The 21,141-nt window shown below is 48.6% G+C and overlaps 1 protein-coding gene across 9 annotated transcripts in view; it reads left to right on the plus strand.

Annotated features, from left to right (window-relative positions):
• The window catches only part of NTM (neurotrimin), a 701,070-nt gene that overhangs the window by 656,105 nt on the left and 23,824 nt on the right, over positions 1-21,141 (plus strand). For all 9 annotated transcript variants that reach the window (XM_050921713.1, XM_050921720.1, XM_050921712.1 and 6 more), the window contains 2 exons: positions 16,147-16,281; positions 17,715-17,835. In XM_050921713.1, coding sequence (XP_050777670.1) covers positions 16,147-16,281; positions 17,715-17,835 — 256 coding nt within the window. The remainder of the gene's footprint in view (positions 1-16,146; positions 16,282-17,714; positions 17,836-21,141) is intronic.

The raw sequence follows: 21,141 nt of genomic DNA on the forward strand, positions 1-21,141 counted from the left end.
GAGCAGATGCCCCCTTCCTTTCTTTTATCTTCACTCATTCCCTCTGCCTAGACCCCAGATCCTTCCTCCCTCTTCTCACTGCTCATTCCAGGCTGCCAGTGCACAGGCTGTCCCGTCTCCCCTCCCCCTGATCTCTGACAGATGAGCCAGGGTCCTTACAATGCAAGGCACCATCCGCTGGCTTGTAGATGGCAATCTCTCTAATGTACCCGCTGCGGCTTATCTCTGCCACGCCACGGGAAAGACAGCGCTCTGTTATTTATACCTTTCTGTTTCGGGCTCATCTCTGCCGTTCCTCTCGTCTGTCTCCGGAGAGGACACGGGGACCTGCGTGACACATTGGGGCTATTCACAAGCTCTGCTGGGTTTCAGGAGCAGTGTTAATGGCACAGGCCTTGCAGGATGTGACATCTAACTCATCCCTTTTCCAGACCTGGGCTGTTCCTTTTTCTCAGCCCTTCTGCACCTCTTTTTTGGCTCCTGATCCTCAGATCTGATCACTCAGTGCCGGATCCAGAGGAAGGAGGAAAGGTGGCTCATAGTGGTTCCACCCTCAGTGTGAAATAGCTTCAAGGCTGGTTTGACCTATGCTGCCTGTAGTGGTCTGAAGCACCAGAATCACCATGGCCCAGCATGCTCTGGCCATGCCCTCTTTTCCTTGGAGGAGGAGCCAGGACTAGGGTGAGGATGTGGCTCATTATTTCTAAGCTTCTGCTTTTGTTTTAAGAGTGAATCTTAGCACTGGCGCAAGGGGCCAGACCAGCCACCCTGTCATTTAACAGGTGCTGCGTGAGCGGCAGCAGGGCCTGGCAGTGCCCCCTGTGAATGAACTCTAGCCTTTCCCTAGAGAGACCATGCAGCTCCTGTGCTCTACTAACTACTTGACCTCCTTGCTACACCTGGCAGCAGAGAGCCAGTTGGTGCCAAGTGTGGTGGAGTTTTGGGAGCTGGGTGCATGCCCCATTGCACGACAGGCTGAGACCCACCCAGCTCATTTCACTCAAACCACCAACCAGCTGATAGGTGGTGAGCACACATGGCCACTATTGACCTGGGCTGGACTTCATGTCCTTGCCTCTCTCCTTCATCCTCCAACCTTCCCCAGCACCCTTATGACCTCTCGTTCCTGGTTCTCAGCACCGGAAATCTTTGAGCTAAAGTGCTGGGTAACTCTACTGACTACACCGGGGGAGAATGCAGCCCCTTAGGCCAAGCCCTGGCTGAGCATGGAAGGGTGAGGTTGCAGACATGCCTCATTTCCCCATCCTTTGTAGTCCTCCTAGGGATGACATTAGCATTATGTTATGTTTTACTGCAGTTAGAATCATAGAATCATAGGACCGGAAGGGATCTCTCGAGAGGTCATCTAGTCCAGTCCCCTGCACTCAAGGTAGGACTAAGTATTACCTAGATCATCCCTGACAGGTGTTTGTCCAACCTGCTCTTAAAAATGTCCAATGATGGAGATTCCATAACATCCCTAGGCAATTTATTCCAGTGCTGACCCACTCTGACAGTTAGGAAATTTTTCCTGATGTCCAACCTAAACCACTCTTGCTGCAATTTAAGCCCATTGTTTAGTGTCCTATCCTCAGAAGTTAAGAAGAAGAATTGTTCTCCCTCCTCCTTGTAACAACCTTTTATGTCACTTGAAAACTGTTATCATGTCCCCTCTCAGTCTTCTCTTCTCCAGACTAAACAAACCCATTTTTTTTCAATCTTCCCTCATAGGTCATGTTTTCTAGACCTTTAATCATTTTTGTTGCTCTTCCCTGGACTTTCTCCAATTTGTCCACAAGGACAAGAAAGGTAACATGAAATGTGGTGCCCGGAACTGGACACAATACTCCAGCTGAGGCCTAATCACCGTGAAGTAGAGCGGAAGAATGACTTCTCGTGTCTTGCTTACCACACTCCTGCTAATGCAGCCCGGAATGATGTTTGATTTTTTGCAACAATGTTACACTGTTGACTCATATGTAGCTTGTGATCCACCATGACCCCCAGATCCCTTTCTGCAGTACTCCTTCCTAGGCAGTCATTTTCCATTTTGTATGGAGCCAGCCCCATCCTCTCCATGCATCTCTTTGTAGAGCACTTTCATATCACAGGGTATCCCTGGGAAGCAACGGCCTTAACCCACTGTAGGGACTTCCTGGGTTAGGAGATCTGGGTGTAACACAGTCATCCCCACCATGGTCAGCCTTGCAATGTAGATAGAACCAAGTCGTGCTTTCCTGCATCCCAGCATCATGCTGCTACCTTTCTCTGGGGACGGAGTTCAGCCATGGTTGGGTTCCATCCACGCTATAAGACTGATCAGTGTTTTATTGTATTGCACCCAGGTTCCCCTAAAGGGTTGTTCTCCCAGGTCAGACAGGGCCTAGTCATGTACAGGCAAGCAGGGTGAGTGTGTAAGGCTACATGGGAGGACGCAAGAGGAAAAGTGGCCTTTTGGTTAAGACATCGGGCAAGGACATTGCAGAACTTGGTTCTGTGCCCAGCTCTGCCACTCACTGACTGTGTCACCTTTGGCAGCTCACTTAATCTCTGCCTCAGCTCCCCTGTTTGTAAAATGGTGATAATGCTTCACTTCCTCGTAGCAGGATAAAATCATTCGGTCTTAGGGAGCAGGAAGATGAGCGCCATAAAGAAGCAATAAACAAATGTGTGCTTGTGGGGTGAAAGTACTTGGCATTGATATAGCGCTTTTCGTTGCTAGGCCTCAAAGCCATTTACAAGGGGGGTCAGTGTCATTAGAGCTACTTTACAGATGGGAAAACTGAGGCACTGCAGCGCTAGAGTGACTTGATAGCAGAGTCAAGAACAAAATCGAGATTCCTGATGGCTACTTTCATGGCCGATGCACAGGACCCCACTTCCCCTGGCGGGAAATGTGCAGGCATAATGAGGAGTGTGGGGGCAGGCACAGAAGTACTTCTCTGTGCATGAACGGGGACAGAGGACAGGAATGCACATTTCTATGTGCACAGGGCTCTGAAGGCAGGAACAAGCTTTCTGCTGATTTACCTAAGTTCCTTGCTAATTGCTCTGTTGCAACCACTTGTGTTCTGCTTGGCTTCTCTGCCTGACAGTGTAAGTTATCATCCACTCTCTCAGAGGCAGTGCTTCACTCGCCAGCTGCTGACTGTGCACCACCGGCTTACAACACACTCCCCCCTTCCAGAATGCACTGGGACAGGCGCCGTTTCCCGCAGAGTTCCTACGTGCAGGGCTTTAGAGCTTGGAATCAAAGGGCAGAACCGAAGATATGGATGCTTAGGTAACTTAGATACATACCCCAGGCACTGTGCAGTTATGTCACAGGCTGACTGGGATAGCAGGTTATTGCTCCTGTCATAACCTTAGTCCCAGATTTGGACCTTAGCGTCCAAAATATGGGGGTTAGCATGAAAACCTCCAAGCTTAGTTACCAGCTTGGACCTGGTACTTGCTGCCACCACCCAAAAAATTAGAGTGTTTTGGGGCACTCTGGTCCCTCTGAAAAACCTTCCCTGGGGACCCCAAGACCCAAATCCCTTGAGTCTCACAACAAAGGGAAATAATCCTTTTTCCCTTCCCCCCTCCAGGTGCTCCTGGAGAGATACACAGACACAAGCTCTGTGAAACTACACAGAGTGACTCCCCCTCTCCGTTCCCAATCCTGGAAACCAAAAGCACTTTCCTATTCCCCCAGAGGGAATGCAAAATCAGGCTAGCAAATCCAACACACAGATCTCCCCTGATTTTTTCCTCCCACCAATTCCCTGGTGAGTACAGACTCAATTTCCCTGAAGTAAAGAAAAAACTCCAACAGGTCTTAAAAGAAAGCTTTATATAAAAAGAAAGAAAAATACATACAAATGGTCTCTCTGTATTAAGATGATACAATACAGGGTCAATTGCTTAAAAGAAATATTGAATAAACAGCCTTATTCAAAAAGAATACAAATCAAAGCACTCCAGCACTTATATTCATGCAAATACCAAAGAAAAGAAACCATAGAACTTACTATCTGATCTCTTTGTCCTTACACTTAGAAACAGAAGACTAGAAAGTAGAAACTACTTCTCCAAAGCTCAGAGAAAGCAGGCAGACAGACAAAAGACTCAGACACAACCTTCCCTCCACCCAGAGTTGAAAAAATCCGGTTTCCTGATTGGTCCTCTGGTCAGGTGCTTCAGGTGAAAGAGACATTAACCCTTAGCTATCTGTTTATGACAGCTCCAACTGTCCCTCTCCAGGGTTCAGCTAAGTCCCTGGTCACTGGTGCAATGTGTTTGGTGGCGTCTCCTCCTAGCCGCTAGTGAATAATTGTGCACACATCACAAGAAAACACCAGGAGCCCGGTAGTGTTCAGGAAAGTGGTAGTAGCAGGGGTGGAGCTGCTAGCCAAAGGGGAAGTGGCTTGGCAGAGCTGTGGGGAGGAGCCAGGAATGCTGCTGCGGGTTCTAGTTGTATTGTTGGCAGTGTTGTTGATCACTTGTGCCCATCAGGACTGTGGTACGGCAGAGCAATGAGGAGCCCCAGTGCTGGCACGGCTGGGAGCACTAATGGGCCACTTTCAGGTGCATTAACAGACCTGCGTGAGACACCTAGGACTGGAATAGCAGGGGATACTGCAGGTGAAAAGCGGGGTTCATTGGCAGAGCTGAGTGGGGAGGCTGGCCAAGCGTGTACCCCACACCGTTCCTGAACCAAACAAGTGCTTCTTGTCTGTGGCTTTGAGATGCTCCAGAACATTCAGCCTGCCATTTGCTTTTAAATGAATGAGTTAAAAATCTAATGGACTGTTCCCCACATGCTGCTTCTGGGAAGCATGGGACTTAAAGAGACTAGGCTCACCTTCCTTTGCAGTGTGAAAACGATGAGCCCAAGGAAGGGAATCAATAGCAGCCTCACATCTGGAAGCTTCCAGTCATAGTGACAATCCAGAGGTGATAATATGCCCCGAGACAGGTCTGCATCTTTCAGAGGAGACAGACAGATAGACTCACACGCATGTGTAGAGCAGTGACTAAAACCCAATAATGACTGAAAGTTACTCAGATACTATTGAGATGAGGGGTACATATAGAGCTAGATTGCTGGGAGTATTTGGGGATGGATGGATGGATAGGTAGGTGGGTAGATTAGATAGATAGGTAGGTAGGTGTGGGGAGATGGGTGGATAAATAGGACTTCTGAACAGGTCTTTACTCAACTAATGAAATGTTGTCCCCTGACACACTTGCCCCTGCTACATGAGAAACGATGGAGGATATCTGACCAAACTTCAGAGCTTGCCTTGAGATGCTCTAGCATGCCCCAGGCCAGAAGGGTGCTCCCTATCCTAGTTAAAGCAAGAATCTTGTGTGCACTTAGTTGACGGATGGGGAATACGTACTTCTTAATGGCTCAATTTTCTGGCCTGTGTTATATCTTTATTATTATTATTATTAATAATAATAATAGGTGCCGGCTGTGCCAGTTTTGTGGCTCCCAAGGAGATCAGAGAGCTTAATATTAATTCCTGTAATATTTCAGCTCCTAACTGTGCTTAAGCGAAGCCATATTTTAAAAGTTAACAAAGTTGATTCAACAAGGAAGAATGGAAGGAGGTGCGGGAGCTCCCAAAGCTTCTACCAGGAACTGGCTATTTCGGATTAACAGACTGTCCTGTCTCCGATGGTACTGGGGAGTGAACTTTGGGAGAGGCAAGTGCTAGCTACGGAAGCTATAACACGGGTATGTGGAGAACTTCACCTGCATACACTGCCCTGCCAATCCGCCTCACCCTGGACCCCCTCTGTGTACGAAATGAGAGGATGGACTCCATGGTCTATTTAATCCTATGCCTTTCTGCTGGAATTGCCAGCAAATGTGCCCATTGTGTTGCTTGGTGTTGTGACAGACCTGTGCCAACTAAGAACTGAGTTAAGTCTTCAAACCACAATTTGAGGACTTCAATAACTCAGACATAGGTTAGGGGTTTGTTACAGAAGTGGGTGGGTGAGATTCTGTGGCCTGCATTGTGCAGGAGGTCAGACTAGATGATCATAATGGTCCCTTCTGATCTTAAAGTCTGTGAGTCTATGAGATACTTTACCCCATTTCACACAGCCATCAGATGGGGAGGAGAATTTCTGAACAGCCCCATCTCTCTCCTGGGAGCCAGCCCCTCAAGCCCTTTCTCACTAGAAACGTTCACAGAGGCGGTGCTCTAGATCGAAACACAACACACCTGCTTCACCACTGCATCACTCCAGCTTGTAATGTCGCTGCAAACAAGAGAGCTGCACTGGCATGGCAGTGGAGTAATGCCGCAGCAAAACAGGCCCAAAGAGTGAAATTTACCCCTCTGCAGCAGGGCCAGCATGAGACCTATGACTTAAGCATCACTTAAGCTGCCAAAACAGGGCTTGAGCAGGATGTAAACAGTGCATACAGCTGTGCCGGATCTCCACACAGGGGTGATCTTCACCCGAAGACGTACCAGTTCCACCTTTCATGACAGTCAGCGCCACTCTCTATGTGAATAATTGTCCTTTCCATCTCTAATGGCCCTGTGAGATCCCAGCAGCCACAGTTTACATGAGCATTCTGTTGCTTCATACTGTCTGTGCTTACAGATTGTGTTTGCTTAACCCCAGTGCTGCTCCCCCGAGTCCAGTCTATTTGTTTCTCCATTCGTGGCAGTCACTAATGAATGAGATTTGTCCAGATATCAACAAGACGTCCCATTATAAATAGGCAAAAATGCAGAGGCCACAGAGCAGAGTGCATTAGCAATTAGTCTCAATCTGCGCTTTTTGCTTTAGACAGATGCAGTGGCTGGTGTTACCCAGCAGGGGATGCTACAGCAAAGGGTCTGCTAAACCCCATTTTATTTGGGTTGGGGGTGGAATATGGGCAATGAATTTTCAGCTTGGAAGTAGAATGTTGATCTGTTTTGTACCACACTCATTTTAAATGGTCTCAACTAGTTGAGGGTTTTACAGACTTTGTGGCTTGTGACTTTATCTACTGCTTCTCTGTCCAGCGAAACTTGCTCTCCTTTTAAAAACCTGAAACCCAATGGCAACGTACTGTTCAGAAAGGCCTCCTGTGCTCTTGAGCCTTAAGGTGTTAAAAAAAAGGGAAACTGATGAACTATTATGGTTTAGGAGGTGACCGTGCTTTTCCATATATAGGGGTTTTTTTAAGTCTTTTTACTGCCTAGTTGCAGCGCCAGCACTGAATCACCCATGGTATTGTGCAGGGAAGGGGAACTTAAAGTCAAAACTTAAGTTTTATATATTTAAAAAGATAAATCAAAAGGTGAGGGGACGTAATGGCCTGGATACCCCCTGCTGTGCACCTTGTGTTGTCCTTTACCCACACTGACTGTGTAATGGTGCCAACTCCGCAAAGCGCTGTTTTGAACTCCCTCGGCGCAGGTGCCGCTGACTGACGAAGGGGCAGGGTGGAAGGACTGGGTCCCGATGTGCACAGAAATGATCACAGGATTTTTTTTTTCTCATTAATGGAAAACAGCAGGGGGATTGACTTGTTTCTCTGCTGTGGTGGGAACCCAAGCACAGCATCATGGAACTAGTCCACGAGACACTGACCGTAAACAGTAAGAGAAACTGACCCTTCTAGGTTAATTGTTTTAAGCTGAATAAAGATCAAAGAGTCAACAAAAGAACATAGGTGTTGGAAAGCAGATTAGATTTCTCAAATGCCTTAATAATTCCCAGTGTTGTTAGTATTATGGGTAACTAATGATAAATAGATGGATGAGAGGCAGTGTGGTCTAATGGATAGATCGCTGGACTGGGACTCAGAAAACTTGGGATCTCTTCCTGGCTGTGTGACCTTGTCCGTGCCTCCAATCCCCCTCCAACCCTTTATTTCTCTTGTCTGTTTGGATTGTAAGCTTTCTGGGGCATGGACTCTCTCTCAGTATGTGTATGTACAGCATCTAGTGCAATGGAACCTCGATCTCAGTGAAGCCTCTAGAAGCTACAATAATACTCATCAAAAGTAGCTAGATACCTGAAGCCAGATCCTGCAGTCTCTGAAAGGGCAAAAGCAAGTGCTGAAATACAGTGCAAGAACTGTGTCTCCGTACTCTGCTGTATTTCTGGCCTGCCTTTGCAGGCTCTAGACATCCAAATTGTTTGGATAAGGATCCGATCTTGTGTGCACCCGTCCAAAGTGACTTGGATTCCCATGCCCTTTGTGGTTCACCCCTCTGTAGGTTTGTCATCATGCACGTATCTCCGGCTTCTGCACTATCAAAGCACAAAAGGAAGGACTTGGGAGCCTTTATCTCTGATCTTTCCCTAGTGTTTGTGGGTGGAAGGCACACGGAAGTATCTGAAGGCCACTGACTGTGTCCTCACTTTATCAGCAGGCAGCACTGTGCTACTGAGAAGCCAATTCTAGGTCAGCCATAAAAGGGTGGCCCTTTTTGCAGCATGCCTTACCGCACAACCCGTGGAATAGAAAAGTGCAATTTTTGTGTCTCCAAAGGATATTGATTTGGGGGTGACGCCTTCACATCTTGTCCTTCAGTTGTGCTAGGTACTGATGAGCTCAGCAGTTCTAGTCGTAAACCAGTCCGGTGGGGATTCCTGCTTTGGACCTCGGAAGCATATGGATGTTAACGATTCATCACAGGGCTGAGGAGCCTGAGATGATGTAAAGATGCAGTGGTTCGCCCCCTTTCTACATTCTGGAGTGCAGCCTGAGCTGCACACAGTGCACTTTAGGGCTGGTTTGTGACTGGCGTGTGCATTCTGGTTATAGTAGACACGTACTGGGGGAGGAGTGGAGAGTGAGGGGAGGAAGGCAGGGACACAGGATGTAGATGGAAATCAAAGGAGTGGCCATGCGTCAATTTCATTGCCTGCAAACCCATGTCACAGAAACGCATGGCTGCAAATTGGCTTTTTAAATCATATGATGAACAGAGGCAGCAAGTATGGGTGTGCCCCTATCTGTGTGTGTTCGTTCTGTGTATATATGTGTTGTATACATGTATAAAGGAGGCAAATCCTGCACCCTCCATCGGGGCAGGGGAAGAGGATGAGGGCCATCTGGCTGTGGAATTAGTATGTTTCTGCTGTACAACAGGGGAAACGTTATAGGGATGGAGTTCTTCTCTGGGGCAGAGCTCAGCTCTGTGAGTCTCCGTGAGGGGGCCCTTTGGATAAGGAATGAGGCTGGAGGATGCACTGCTATGCAGATCCTATGGCCACTCACCATGGAGCGGCTATGCTTAGCTGCCAGGGAGGAGGATTCATCTCCACTTAGACTCACAGTTCCCGGTCCCCAGGCGAGTAACGGGTGCTGGAGAGATTGCCACGGGCCATGTTTAGCCATATGGCAAGTGTTCCGCAAAATGCACACACACATGAAACACATGAGCGCATCTGCAAACCTGTGCTAATGTGCAGTCTGTGTATACTCGTGTACATGTTTGCATAGTCCTCTGTGCAGTGAACACAGGCATATCTTAGAACCTGTGTGTGCCTGCATGAGCATCAGTATCTATGCAGATGTGTGAGTATATTTGGGTGCTTTATACTATAATGTTCGGGGCATGATAAATAGACAGACGGACAGATAGAATGCTGTCAATCTACATGATCATAGTCACTGTTCAGATGCTGCAGTGATGGGTTCTTGTATGGTTGCCTACTGGAGTTGCACAGCTATGGGGGGTGTATTTGAGCATGCAGTGTGTGTCTTTTCCATATTCACACAAGTAACCATGCATGAGATGTGACCAGCCACCCACCTCGAGCCATAACTTATTGGGACGGCAAACCCCCGCACGCACCATCATTAAGGTGCTTCTCTGAGTGGCATTGTCCTAGGTGAGAGGAGAGGCAGGAGAGCTGCAGGACTCGGTGTCCTCTCATCTCCCCAGATCCAGCAGCCAAGCGCACCATCTCCCTGGGGGACCTGTGAGCACTCCCCTCACCGGTGGCGCTCAATCCCAGAAACAGCTGTCTGGAGCTAATTTATTTCCTAATGCTGCAGCAATGTTAATTTATAAATTACACTGGTAATTCGAGCTATTATTAATTTCAGATGGTGTAGGGCAAGCCTAATTAAAATATGACACCAATTGCCACACATATGTACCAAGGACTACCGTTTAAAATTAATAGGAATATTAAGTGTGACACTGGTCTCAGAGATGCTTTGCACAGTAATTATAGCAGCCCTGCTGCAGGAGATCTGATAAAGGCGATAGAGAGATTTCTAAGAAATACAAAAATCCCACTCGCTCCCAGTTCAGGGGCTATTAAAAAAAAAGCTGCTGCTGCTTTTTTTTTCTTCTTCTTTCAAGGTCAAACACACTTTTTCATTGGAAACAGGACACAGGAATGGCACCGCGGGAAGCATAGCATTAATAACCTGAATATTTTTTTTAATGCATGCTCCTTATAAACATAGGGTAGGGGTCCAGCCAGTACTAAGAACCAGCTGGACCACCTCTGCTGCAGTCCCAGCTTGCTGACAAAGAGCCTTTGGAGAGGTTTGGTACATGGCTGGGAGACCTCCAAGGACCACTGCAGGAAATGGTGGTTGTGATTCAGTAGATGATGCTCTTCAGCCGGCTCTGAGCCAATACAACAGCCTGGTGCCTTAGTGGAAGGGGCTGTGGTTGGTAGTTATCACATGACCATGACCTTCCATCAAGGAGCAGAGCTGACTGTTCTTTGACTATTGGTGGTAAATATGCCCAATGATCTGTGATGGGACACTAAATGGGATGGGATCTGAGTTACTACAGAGAATTCTTTCCTGGGTGTCTGGCTGGTGAGTCTTGCCCACATGCTCAGGGTTTAGCTGATCGCTATATTTGGGGTCAGGAAGGAATTTTCTTCCAGGGCAGATCGGCAGAGGCCCTGGGGATTTTTCGCCTTCCTCTGTGGCGTGGGGCATGGGCCACTTGCTGGAGGATTCTCTGCACCTTGAAGTCTTTAAACCACGATTTGAGGACTTCAGTAGCTCAGAAATAGGTTAAGGGTTTGATACAGGAGTGGATGGGTGATATTCTAGGATGACCAGATGAGAGACATGAAATATGGGGACACGGGGGGAAGGGCGGATGGGTTGTCGGCAGGGGTAGGGAGGGAAATGAGCCGCTGGAGCATAGGAAAAATTGATGGGGGCTGATTCGTGCAAGCCTGGGAGGGAGCGGGGGGAGGAGTAATGCAGCATGTTTGGGGAAGAGGCCGGGCCAGGGCAGGGACTTGGGGAGGAATCCAATGGGGCAGGAAGGGGACGGAGTTGGGGTGGGGCCAGGGCTGAGTTGAGGGCACAAGCTCCCTCCGCTTGTGCGCCGGAGGGCAAAATATCGAGACAATTTGCGTCCTGACCCAACATCAGTCAGGACGTGGGACAAACAAGTAAATATTGGGACAGTCCTGATAAAATCGGGGTGTCTGGTCACCCTAGTGAGATTTTGTGGCCTGCATTGTGCAGGAGGTCAGACTAGGCGGTCTTACCTTAAAGACCTTACCTTACCTTCTGACCTTAAAGTCTATGATTCTATTCATTCCTGGCAAATAAACATTCCATGCAGCCCTGAGATCCGGGGCTCCCCTTCAAACTTGATTGTGGGGCGGTGACGCACCTCTCCCCTGCCCCCAGGATGGAGTGATGGAGTGTAACAGCCCCGTGACAGGGAGTCTGCTGGCATAAGCTACTGAGTGCTTCTGCAAATGAGATTCACCCCATCCTTTCTCCAATGCATCACCCTGGAGTCTCAGTGGTTCTCCTAGCTGGTAGTACTTCAGGACAGGGGCATCTGTTATAATTTGTTTCACAGTGTCAAATGCTTGCTGTTAGGAACCTGCCCAGGCCCATTCAGCATCCTGCCTTGTGAGCTGATATATGGCCTTGCTTATGGCAGCCAGTGTGGACAGAACTTGGTCAGAAAATGTATCATTCCTATGAAGTGCTGTACCCTTTTCATAGCCACTAGAGCTGGCATGTCTCTGACTGCCTTCAGCTTTTTGGGATCTGCTTTCAGTCCCTCTGCTATGAGCTAATGTCCAATATGTCACCTCATGTTGTCTGAGTTGCATTTTTTTCAGTTGAGTTTTAAGTTCCTGTCCCTGCATCACTGTAGAAAAGCTTGTTATTCTCTGCTATGGTCCCATTCTGCTCCTGTATCATTGCTCCCTTCACCTACAGTAAGGATATCATCTGCCATTACTTTCACCCCAGGCAGCCCTTCCAGCGCTTGGGCAAGTTTTCTCTGCAACACCTCTGGTGCTGGGCTTATGCCCACCAGCATGCGCGGCCATCTGTGGCAACCAAATGGCATTGCAAACGTTGTGAGCATACCAGGCTCTTTATCCAGGTTCATGTACCAAAGCCTGTTCCTCACGTCACAGACCACAAAGATTCTGGCTTTGGGAAGTTGTGAGCAGTGAATAGTGGCATCTTTTCAATACTCATTTGTGTTGCTTTGTGTCGAGGCAGATGCATAATTTGCCTGATAACTTCTTTACTACCATGCTGCTTACCCAGGCTGTACTGGCTTCTACAGGTGCTGTGATACCTCTGCTCTGTAGACTTTGAAGCTCCCTGTGTACTGGATTACACAGTGCCATGTAATTTCCCTTCATGGTAAGCACACCCAATCCATGGCAGGGCATAGTTCTAGCTGCAGCTTTCTTGCAAGGCACCCATTGCCTTTGAAAACATCCCCATGTGCTTTTTAAATTGTCTCCATTGTCCATGGGACTCCCTCTTTTGCATTGCTACTGAACCTGATTGGATCCATGGCTTGCATGGCCGTATTTCCCAAGAGGGATCTGTGGTGCTTACCTTCTACCACCGCAAAGTTGAGCTGGAACCAACTGTTATATTTTGGGTTAGCTGTTATGAGGTCACATTTTCCCTGGGCTGCATTGTGCTGTCATTGTACATTATTTGCTTGCATCTGCTGTTTGTAAAGCACATGTTTGAGTCCAATTCACCCCCAACAAATCGTATAATTGTAGAAATGTAGGACAGGATGGGATCTCAACAGGTCATCTAGTTCAGTCCCCTGCACTGAGGCAGGACTAAGTATTATCCAGACCATCCTGAAAGGTGTTTGTCTAACCTGCTCTTAAAAACGTCTAATGACAGAGGTTCCACAGCCTCCCTAGGTAATTTGTTCCGGTGCTTAACAATCCTTATAGTTAGGAAGCTTTTCCTCATGTCTAACCTAAATCTCCCTTGCTGCAATTTAAGCCCATTACTTCTTGTCCTTTCTTCAGTGGATAAGGAGAACAATTTATCATCCTCCTCTTTATAACAACTTTTTACATTCTTGAAGACTATTTTCATGGCTTCCCTCCGTCTTCTCTTCTCCAGACTAAACAAACCCAGTTTTTTCAATCTTTCCTCATAGGTCATGTTTTCTAGACCTTTCCTCATTTGTGTCGCTCTCCTCTGAACTTTCTCCAATTTGTCCACATTTTTCTCAAAGCATGGACACAGTACTCCAGTTGAGGCCTTATCGGTGCTGAGTGGAATGGAAGAATTACTTCTCGTGTCTTGCTTACAAAGTTCCTGCTAATCTATCCCAGAATGATGTTTGCTCTTCTTTTTCTTTTTTTTTTTTTTTGGTAACAATATTACATGCTTGGCTCATATTTGGTTTGTGACCCACTATAGCCCCCACATCCTTTTCTGCAGTTCTCCTTCCTAGGCAATGTTTTCCCATTTTGTGTTTGTTCGATTGATTATTCCTTCCTAAGTGGTATACTTTGCCTTATTGACTTCCATCCGATTTATTTCAGACCGTTTCTCCAGTTTATCAATCCCTAATTCTAATCCTGTCCTCCAAAATTCTTGCAACCCCTCCCAGCTCTGTATCATCTGCTGACTTTATAAGTGTTCTGTCTATGCCATTATCCAAATCATTTATGAAGATATTGAATAGAACTGGACCCAGGACAGATCCTGGTGGGGTCCCACTCGATATGTCCTTCCAGCTTGTCTGAGCACCATTCATAATTACTGTCTGAGTATGGGTTTCCAATCAGCTTCCCAATGATTTTCCAGTCACGTTGCAGGAGGCCCTGCTATCCAGCTGAAATCATGCAGGGTGTTTCCCTGTTAACATGGTTGCTTACACAGAGGTCGATGTGGTCCCTTGTTGCCTTCCTATCTCGGTAACCTGAAGTTGGTATGCTCTCGTACTCAAAGAGAGAGTCATGGTGTCACCACCACTCTCTGATGTGCTGCCCCCCTCTTGTACATGGCTGAATGAATCTTTTTGAGACCTTCTGCTCTTGGGCACACTGCCAAAATGGTCCAACTTGCCATGTTCCTTGGAATGCTGTCTTGGAATTCTTCTCCTTTGTCTGCTCCTGCTGTCTTCCACAGTGAATGCATCTCATTAAGGGTAGGGAATCCTGGCCACCTGCTCTTCTTTGCTGTTGTCTCACTGCATGTACCTCCGGGCACATTGGGCCTCCTTGGCTTTTCATCCTTTGACTTGGTCTCTAGTGAAAAACCTGTGTTGCTCCACAGTTTCATTCTGCTTTGGGGAACAGTAGCTCTCCAGAGGACTTCTCTGAGGCTTGGGACAGTGGTGAGCATCAGAGCACTGCAGACTTCTCTGCCTTGTTCCCCAATAAGGTAAAGTAGAAGTTTTACTTTCCCGCTGTTGTCGTCTCCTTGCATGGCCAGGGCTGTGTACAGCTCAAACTCCTTTTACTGGGTCCATCGCGGGGCCAGGTTTCTGTCTGCTTCAACCCAAGCTCCGTGGCCCACGCTGCCAGCTGCTGCTCACAGGGGAATTCACAGCTCCCACACTGCCTCCGTGGTTCACTATCAAAGAGGGAAGGTGGGCACAGGTTAAGTTAAAGTGGAACTTATTAAATTCTGGGCACTGCTGTGTCCCTGTGTTGCTTCCAGCCTAATTCCCTGCATTCCTTGTTTTTTCTGGTGTCCCATGAATACAAGTTACCACAGGGAACATGGGCCCTCTGATTCCAGTTCCACTGATCATGATACCCAAGCTGTGGTGCACTTGGCATGCTAGCAGAGACTGAATCAAAACAAAGCTCTCCAGAGAACACAGCACATAAATGAGAGGCTAAATCTTCAGCAGAACTCAGCCCATTTGGTACTGTGTGGAGCCCTGAGCTCATTGGAAAATCTGGCCCTGGTTGTCTATAAAGATACATCAGCCCTTCCCTGTAAATTAGGGGAAAATCAGGCCTGGCGTCTTGGAACAAATTCCAGCATGGGTAATTACAATCTTCCTGCCTTCACTTCCACCACCAGAGTCAGTTGTGTATGGTGTCATGCACTTCCTCTTGTAAAGCCGGGAGCTGTTTTGCTGCTAGTGTGAAACAGTTGCTACATTTCACAGCAGAGGGGAGAGCATTTCTGTGCTGGATGAACTGATAACTGAATGTGTTGTGATCCTTCGGGACAGGAAGGTGATTTCCAATGGTCAGATTGTATTAGTACCCAGCTGATGGTAAAAGGTCCTGGACGAGGGGAATTTGTTGGCTCAGGGTCCTTCTGACATTGGTGTTTAGTTACGGAGATTCAAGCCTGGCATTTAGACCAAATTGGAATGATCTTTATGGTTTGATGAGGCAGCCTGTTAGCTGAACCAAAGGGATAGCTTCTTATCCACGGCTCCCCCTGTATAGAGCTAACCTGAAGAATCCTATGTTCAGCGGGTGCCCGAGTCCTCTCGGAGGGTGAAGTCTTTAGGGTCGCAGTCCAGGGGCCTTGCTAGAGTGAGAGAGAATAGACCTTGTCCATAGGGCCTGATAAATGATTTTCCCATCTTGACCCAGAAGGGAATATTCTCACACTGCAGGCTCCAAACCAATGCTACCAGGGTGGAAACTGTCTTCTGCATGTGGGACACCATGGGGCCCTGCTAAACCTGGTTCTGCAATTCCTTATTACTCCATGGCTGGACTGTAGCACTTGAGTTTCTCTCTTGCATCAGACAGAGAAAGGGGTGAAGAGGAGGGGTGGGGAGGAGGGGCTCATGTGTCGGGAAACCCCACTGGCATTGGAGGTAGGTAGAGCGGCTGAAGGGCCCCCCACCGCCTTTCAACGCACGCAACTGTTAACCCAGGTGAGGCGCTGCTCCTTAGCCTGTATTCTCCTCTTTCCGGTCCCTGCAGCTGTGGGTTTCGTGAGCGAAGACGAATACCTGGAGATCACGGGGATCACCCGGGAGCAATCTGGCGAGTATGAGTGCAGCGCATCCAATGACGTGGCAGCTCCCGTCGTCCGGAGAGTGAAAGTCACCGTGAACTGTAAGTAACCACGTGTGCCAGCTCATGGCCGCAGCACAGAGGCGACGCTGGGGGCAGGCAGAGAGCAGAGACAGGGTGGTTGGCAAAGAAAGGAGAGCACCCCCCCATGCAGTGGGGAGGGGTAGAGATCATTGTCCCGTCACACACGGGCCGTGTTGCTGCCCAAGGAGAAGGGACATGGTCAGGGTTTGTGCAGAGGCCTCGGTGTGGCTGAGGCTGGGAAGGGCTGCGGGGGAGCTGGGTGTGTCTTTTAGGGAGGGCTGGGTGTGTCCTTGCAGGAGAATGGGGTGTTTGTGCAAGGGGGAGCTGGGCTGGGGGCACCCTTTCAGGGAACAGGGGGTATCTGTGCAGGAGGGAAGGGCTGGGCAGGGCTGGGTGTGTCCTGGCAGGGGGCTTGGGGCATACACAGAGTGGGTTGGGAAGGGGAGTGCCTATTTTCTTAGCAGATGTAGTTCTGCCCATTCATTTGGGTTTTGAATTCCTTTTTTTCCCCACTCCCTCACCTCCCTGGCTCTCTGTGTGCATGGGAGCTTTCGCAGCCCATGGTGAGATGCTGTGTTGATAACCTCAGGGGAGAAGTGAAGCGGGAAGTGAGCAGCAAGTGGGAATTTAAAAACAAATAATGAGCAGAAATGCTGCTGCTAAGAGAAAACTCAGCCCTCCTGGCACCCTACTCCTCTGCATACACACACAGTGCGTGCACTCAGACACACACAGGCACAGACACACAGGGGGTATGCACTTCCACGTAGACACTGTGGTACACGCAGGAGCACCCGTGCTCAAAAAGCATACACATGGTGCATGCGTTTACACACACATGCTCAAGTACCTGTGCGTGCGCTCATGCACATGCACAAACATGTGCACACACTCATTCACAAACATGTGCATGTGCTCACCCACATGTACAAACAAATGTGTGCATGAGCTCACACACATGCACAGACAAACATATGTGAATGCACTCACCAGTATGGGCACACACAGGCGCACGGGCTCACCCACGCACACACGAAGTCACGTGCAATCACGCCAAAGGAACACAACTGTTAGCAGTGGAGAGAACCAGAGGTTCCAATAAGCATGTGCTGCTGGTGAACTGGGGCAGACAGATGGAAGAGCCCATGCTGGCTAGAGACACAGAATGAGGTTTGGGGTCATTCTCTTTCCATCTGCCTGAGTGCTGGGCGTGAAGTTCCTTGCGGGCCTGTAAAACAGCACTTGAGTGGCAGGAACTGGGCACCGGCTTGGGGAACAGACCTCCTGTTGGCTAGGGGAGGGCGACTGGCACAGGGACCTTCTGCCTCTAGCTGGTTCATTTGGCTCAGCCCACGAGGTGGGGAAGAAAGAGAGGCTTGTGGAGTGAAGGCAGAAAAGAAGGGTTGTCCGAGGCCCAGGGGAGAAACCCACACGCCCTCATGTCCCCGCAGACCCGCCGTACATCTCGGACGCCAAGAGCACCGGGGTTCCCGTGGGGCACAAGGGCATTCTTCAGTGCGAAGCCTCCGCCGTCCCCGCCGCAGAATTCCAGTGGTACAAAGACGACAAAAGGTTGGTGAATCCAACAGGGTATGTGGGTAGGGGGAACAGAAAGGTCTTGCAGGTGGCATCCGCCCCAGCAGAAAAACTATTTGCTGCCATTCCCAGGGCTCCACTCACCTTGAACAAAGCTGGAGTGGTTGAGCCTGCACTTGAACTGCAGAGCCTGGAAAGAGGGGTCAGCGACCTGATTTCACCCTGTCTTTGTGACAGCCACACTCTCACTGTAGGAGAGAGGAGGGGAGTGGAGGTGGGGAATAGACCACTCTGTTGTAGTGCTGTTGTAAGAGGCACCAAGATTCTCTGGCAATTCCACACCATCTCCCCCACACACACTCACAGCGGCAAAAAGAGCCATAAAAACAGCATATCAAGGAAGGGGCAGAGAAGGCGGCCAGCCTCCTCATCCAGTGCATCCAGGTGCTGTATCCAGGCAGGGGAAACAATAATTAAATATTGAGCATCCCTCTGTCCCAGATGTTTTAATTAAATGACAAGGAGAACAGAGGAAGCCAGATTGCCGAGCCATTTACTCTCCCCAAATCTCGTTTAGCCCTTTAAAAAGAGGCTTTTGCAGAGATAAAGAGGCCAGTGCTCCTGGGAGCAAAGACCAGCAGCTAATTAGAGATGTGCCCAAGGTGGTGTGTTTAGATCCGGATACAAACTTGCCCGTAGTTCAAAGACTGGTGGTGTTCAGATCCAGCTGAATCAGACCTTTATAAACACAGGAGCCAGCAGCTAAAGTCTGATCTGGATTCTGAGCCAGATTTCCCCCCAACTTGGGTCAGGTTCGAATCTGGATTTTTGTATTGGGCCCAAGTCTGCACTAATAACCTGATCTGTACAGGTGCTGAGCATGTGCAGCACCCATCCATTCCAACAAGACCTGCAGTTGTTTGACACGTCTTAAAATCAGGCCATGAATTTATATTTAATTCATCTCTCTACAATATAGAGTATCTGAACTCCTAGGCTAGTTTTCCTGCCTGGGAATGGATCTTCTGGGCATTTGTTTTCCAAGTAGCCTGAATCTGCTCTCTAAATTCAGATCCCCTAAATTAGGGTGACCAGACAGCAAGTGTGAAAAATTGTCACGGGGGTGGGGGAGTAATAGAAGTCTATATAAGAAAAAGACCCAAAAATCAGGGCCATCTGGTCATCCTACCCTGAATTCAGATGTGCATGCCCCGTGCTGCGTGTGTAAATGGCATTGGTGGGCTAAAGTGGGCAGTGTGATCCAGTGGTTACAGAAGTGGGCTGAGAGTCAATTAACCTAGCTTCAGTTCCTGACCATCAATGTCCCATTAGATGACCGTGGGGCAAATCATTATGCTCTTTGTGCCTCCTTTTCTCTATCTGTGAAATGGGAGCAAAAGCAATTCTCCTCCTTGGTGAAGATTGTGTGGCTTCTTGCCTGAAAATGCCAAGAGTATTATTGGAAGCACAAATCCAGGCTTTGGGGGTATGGGAAAATGCAGAGGCTTTAAGACTAAAGATGCTCTCGGTCCAGATCCTTTAAAATGACAAACAAAACGTAAGGTCCTTATCATGCTAGAAAGATGCCCCGATGGGAAGTGGACAGTCTGCTGACTAGGGTGCTAACCTGGGATTTGTGAGACTCGCATTCGGTTCCCACCGATGCCACTGTTCTGTGGGACCTTGGACAAGTTACTTAACCTCTCTGTGCTTTGCATTCCCTTCTGTGAAATGGGGATAACTTCCGGGGGGGTGTGGTGAAGATAAATACATTAAAACAGCTTGTGTGACGCTCAGATCCTATGAGAATCTATCAGTGTAAGCTTAACTAGATCTCTCTTTTTGTAGGCCCTACACCAACTGTGAGTGTTGTTTCGTTTGTTTTCTGTGTTAAGCACATCCCAGGAATGGAGAAATGGGTTTAAAATACTAATTGGAGGATATTTTTCCCGTCAGGCTATGCATTTTTCAGAAGCAGGCCATACTGCACTGGCCTTTAAACCGCTAATATGAATAACATTCATATTCATACTGAAGCCAAGTGCTAGTGAGAGTTGTCAGACAAGACCCAAAGCAAGCTGGGGTGATGGTAATGAAGAGCAGGCGCCCACTGGGAGGAATTAGCTAGTAAAAAAAAAAGAAGACCAGAGTGCCTGAAGAAATAGAGATGCTGGGGAGGAGGGCGAGTGAGTTGTGAAACACCGAAACAAAAAAATCGGTGAATGGAAGACCTGCAAATGATGTCACACCACACTGCGTTTAGCCAGAGAGGGCAGCATGATCCAGCTGTGACCCATCTCCTCGGCTTGCCTTCTTCATCCCTGCCCTATGGTTTCCTCTAGGTAGGGTACTTGGAGCTAGGGTTGGGGTTCCTGTGGGCCTGGTACCCGGACCTAGGATTGAAGTTCTTATGGGTCTGGTACTCAGAGCTAGGATTGAGGTTCCTGTGGGCCTGGTACTCGGATCTAGGTTTGGGGTTCCTGTGGGCCTGGTACTCGGATCTAGGTTTGGGATTCCTATGGGTCTGGTACTCGGAGCTAGGATTTGGGTTCCTATGGGCCTGGTACTCAGAGCTAGGATTGGGGGTCCTATGGGTCTGGTACTCGGAGCTAGGGTTAGGGTTCCTATGGGTCTGGTACCTGGAGCTAGGATTGGGGTTCCTATGGATCTGGTACTTGGAGCTAGGATTGGGGTTCCTATGGGTCTGGTACTCGGAGCTAGGGTTCGGGTTCCTATGGGTAGGATACCTGGAGCTAGGGTTAGGGTTCCTATACAGAGGGCTTTCTGCCACTTCACAATCTTCCCAGAGCCTAGCCAGGCACATGCCATGCTCTGCCAGCTGGAAATGGAGTCTCTAGAGCGGGCTTTCCTGGGTCCTAGTTTGAATCGAATGACAGGATTAAACTCATCACTCCTTTGGCAATCAGGGTGGGACAAATCGATTTGGCTCAAATCAAGGCAAGACTTGAGTTTCCGACCTTTTTCTGGGCCAGGCCTGAACTTTGCTGGAATTCTGGGGGAGCTGGTGACTGGATGAAAGGCTCCTGGCATCTCTCCAATTCCCCTGTCTCCAGTCCCACGCAGGGCTTCTTCCTCTACCAGTTGTCCCCCTGGTCTTTTCTCTCTGTAGTACCTCAGTAGTGTCCCTTGAGAGCGATGCCAGCTCCTCCCATCTCTGTGAGTCCCCACCAGACCATTTCATCTATCCCACATGATGTCCCAGGCATCTTCCTCTCACTACACAATCCTCACTCAGTTCCCTACAGCTCCATCTAACTCTCTGTCTTGTCTCCTCTCTGTGAAAGTCTTTGCAGGCACCAGGGAGTTCAGCAACATGTTTGC

This window comes from Gopherus flavomarginatus, chromosome 13 (assembly GCF_025201925.1).
Source record: "Gopherus flavomarginatus isolate rGopFla2 chromosome 13, rGopFla2.mat.asm, whole genome shotgun sequence".
Lineage (NCBI taxonomy): Eukaryota > Metazoa > Chordata > Testudines > Testudinidae > Gopherus > Gopherus flavomarginatus.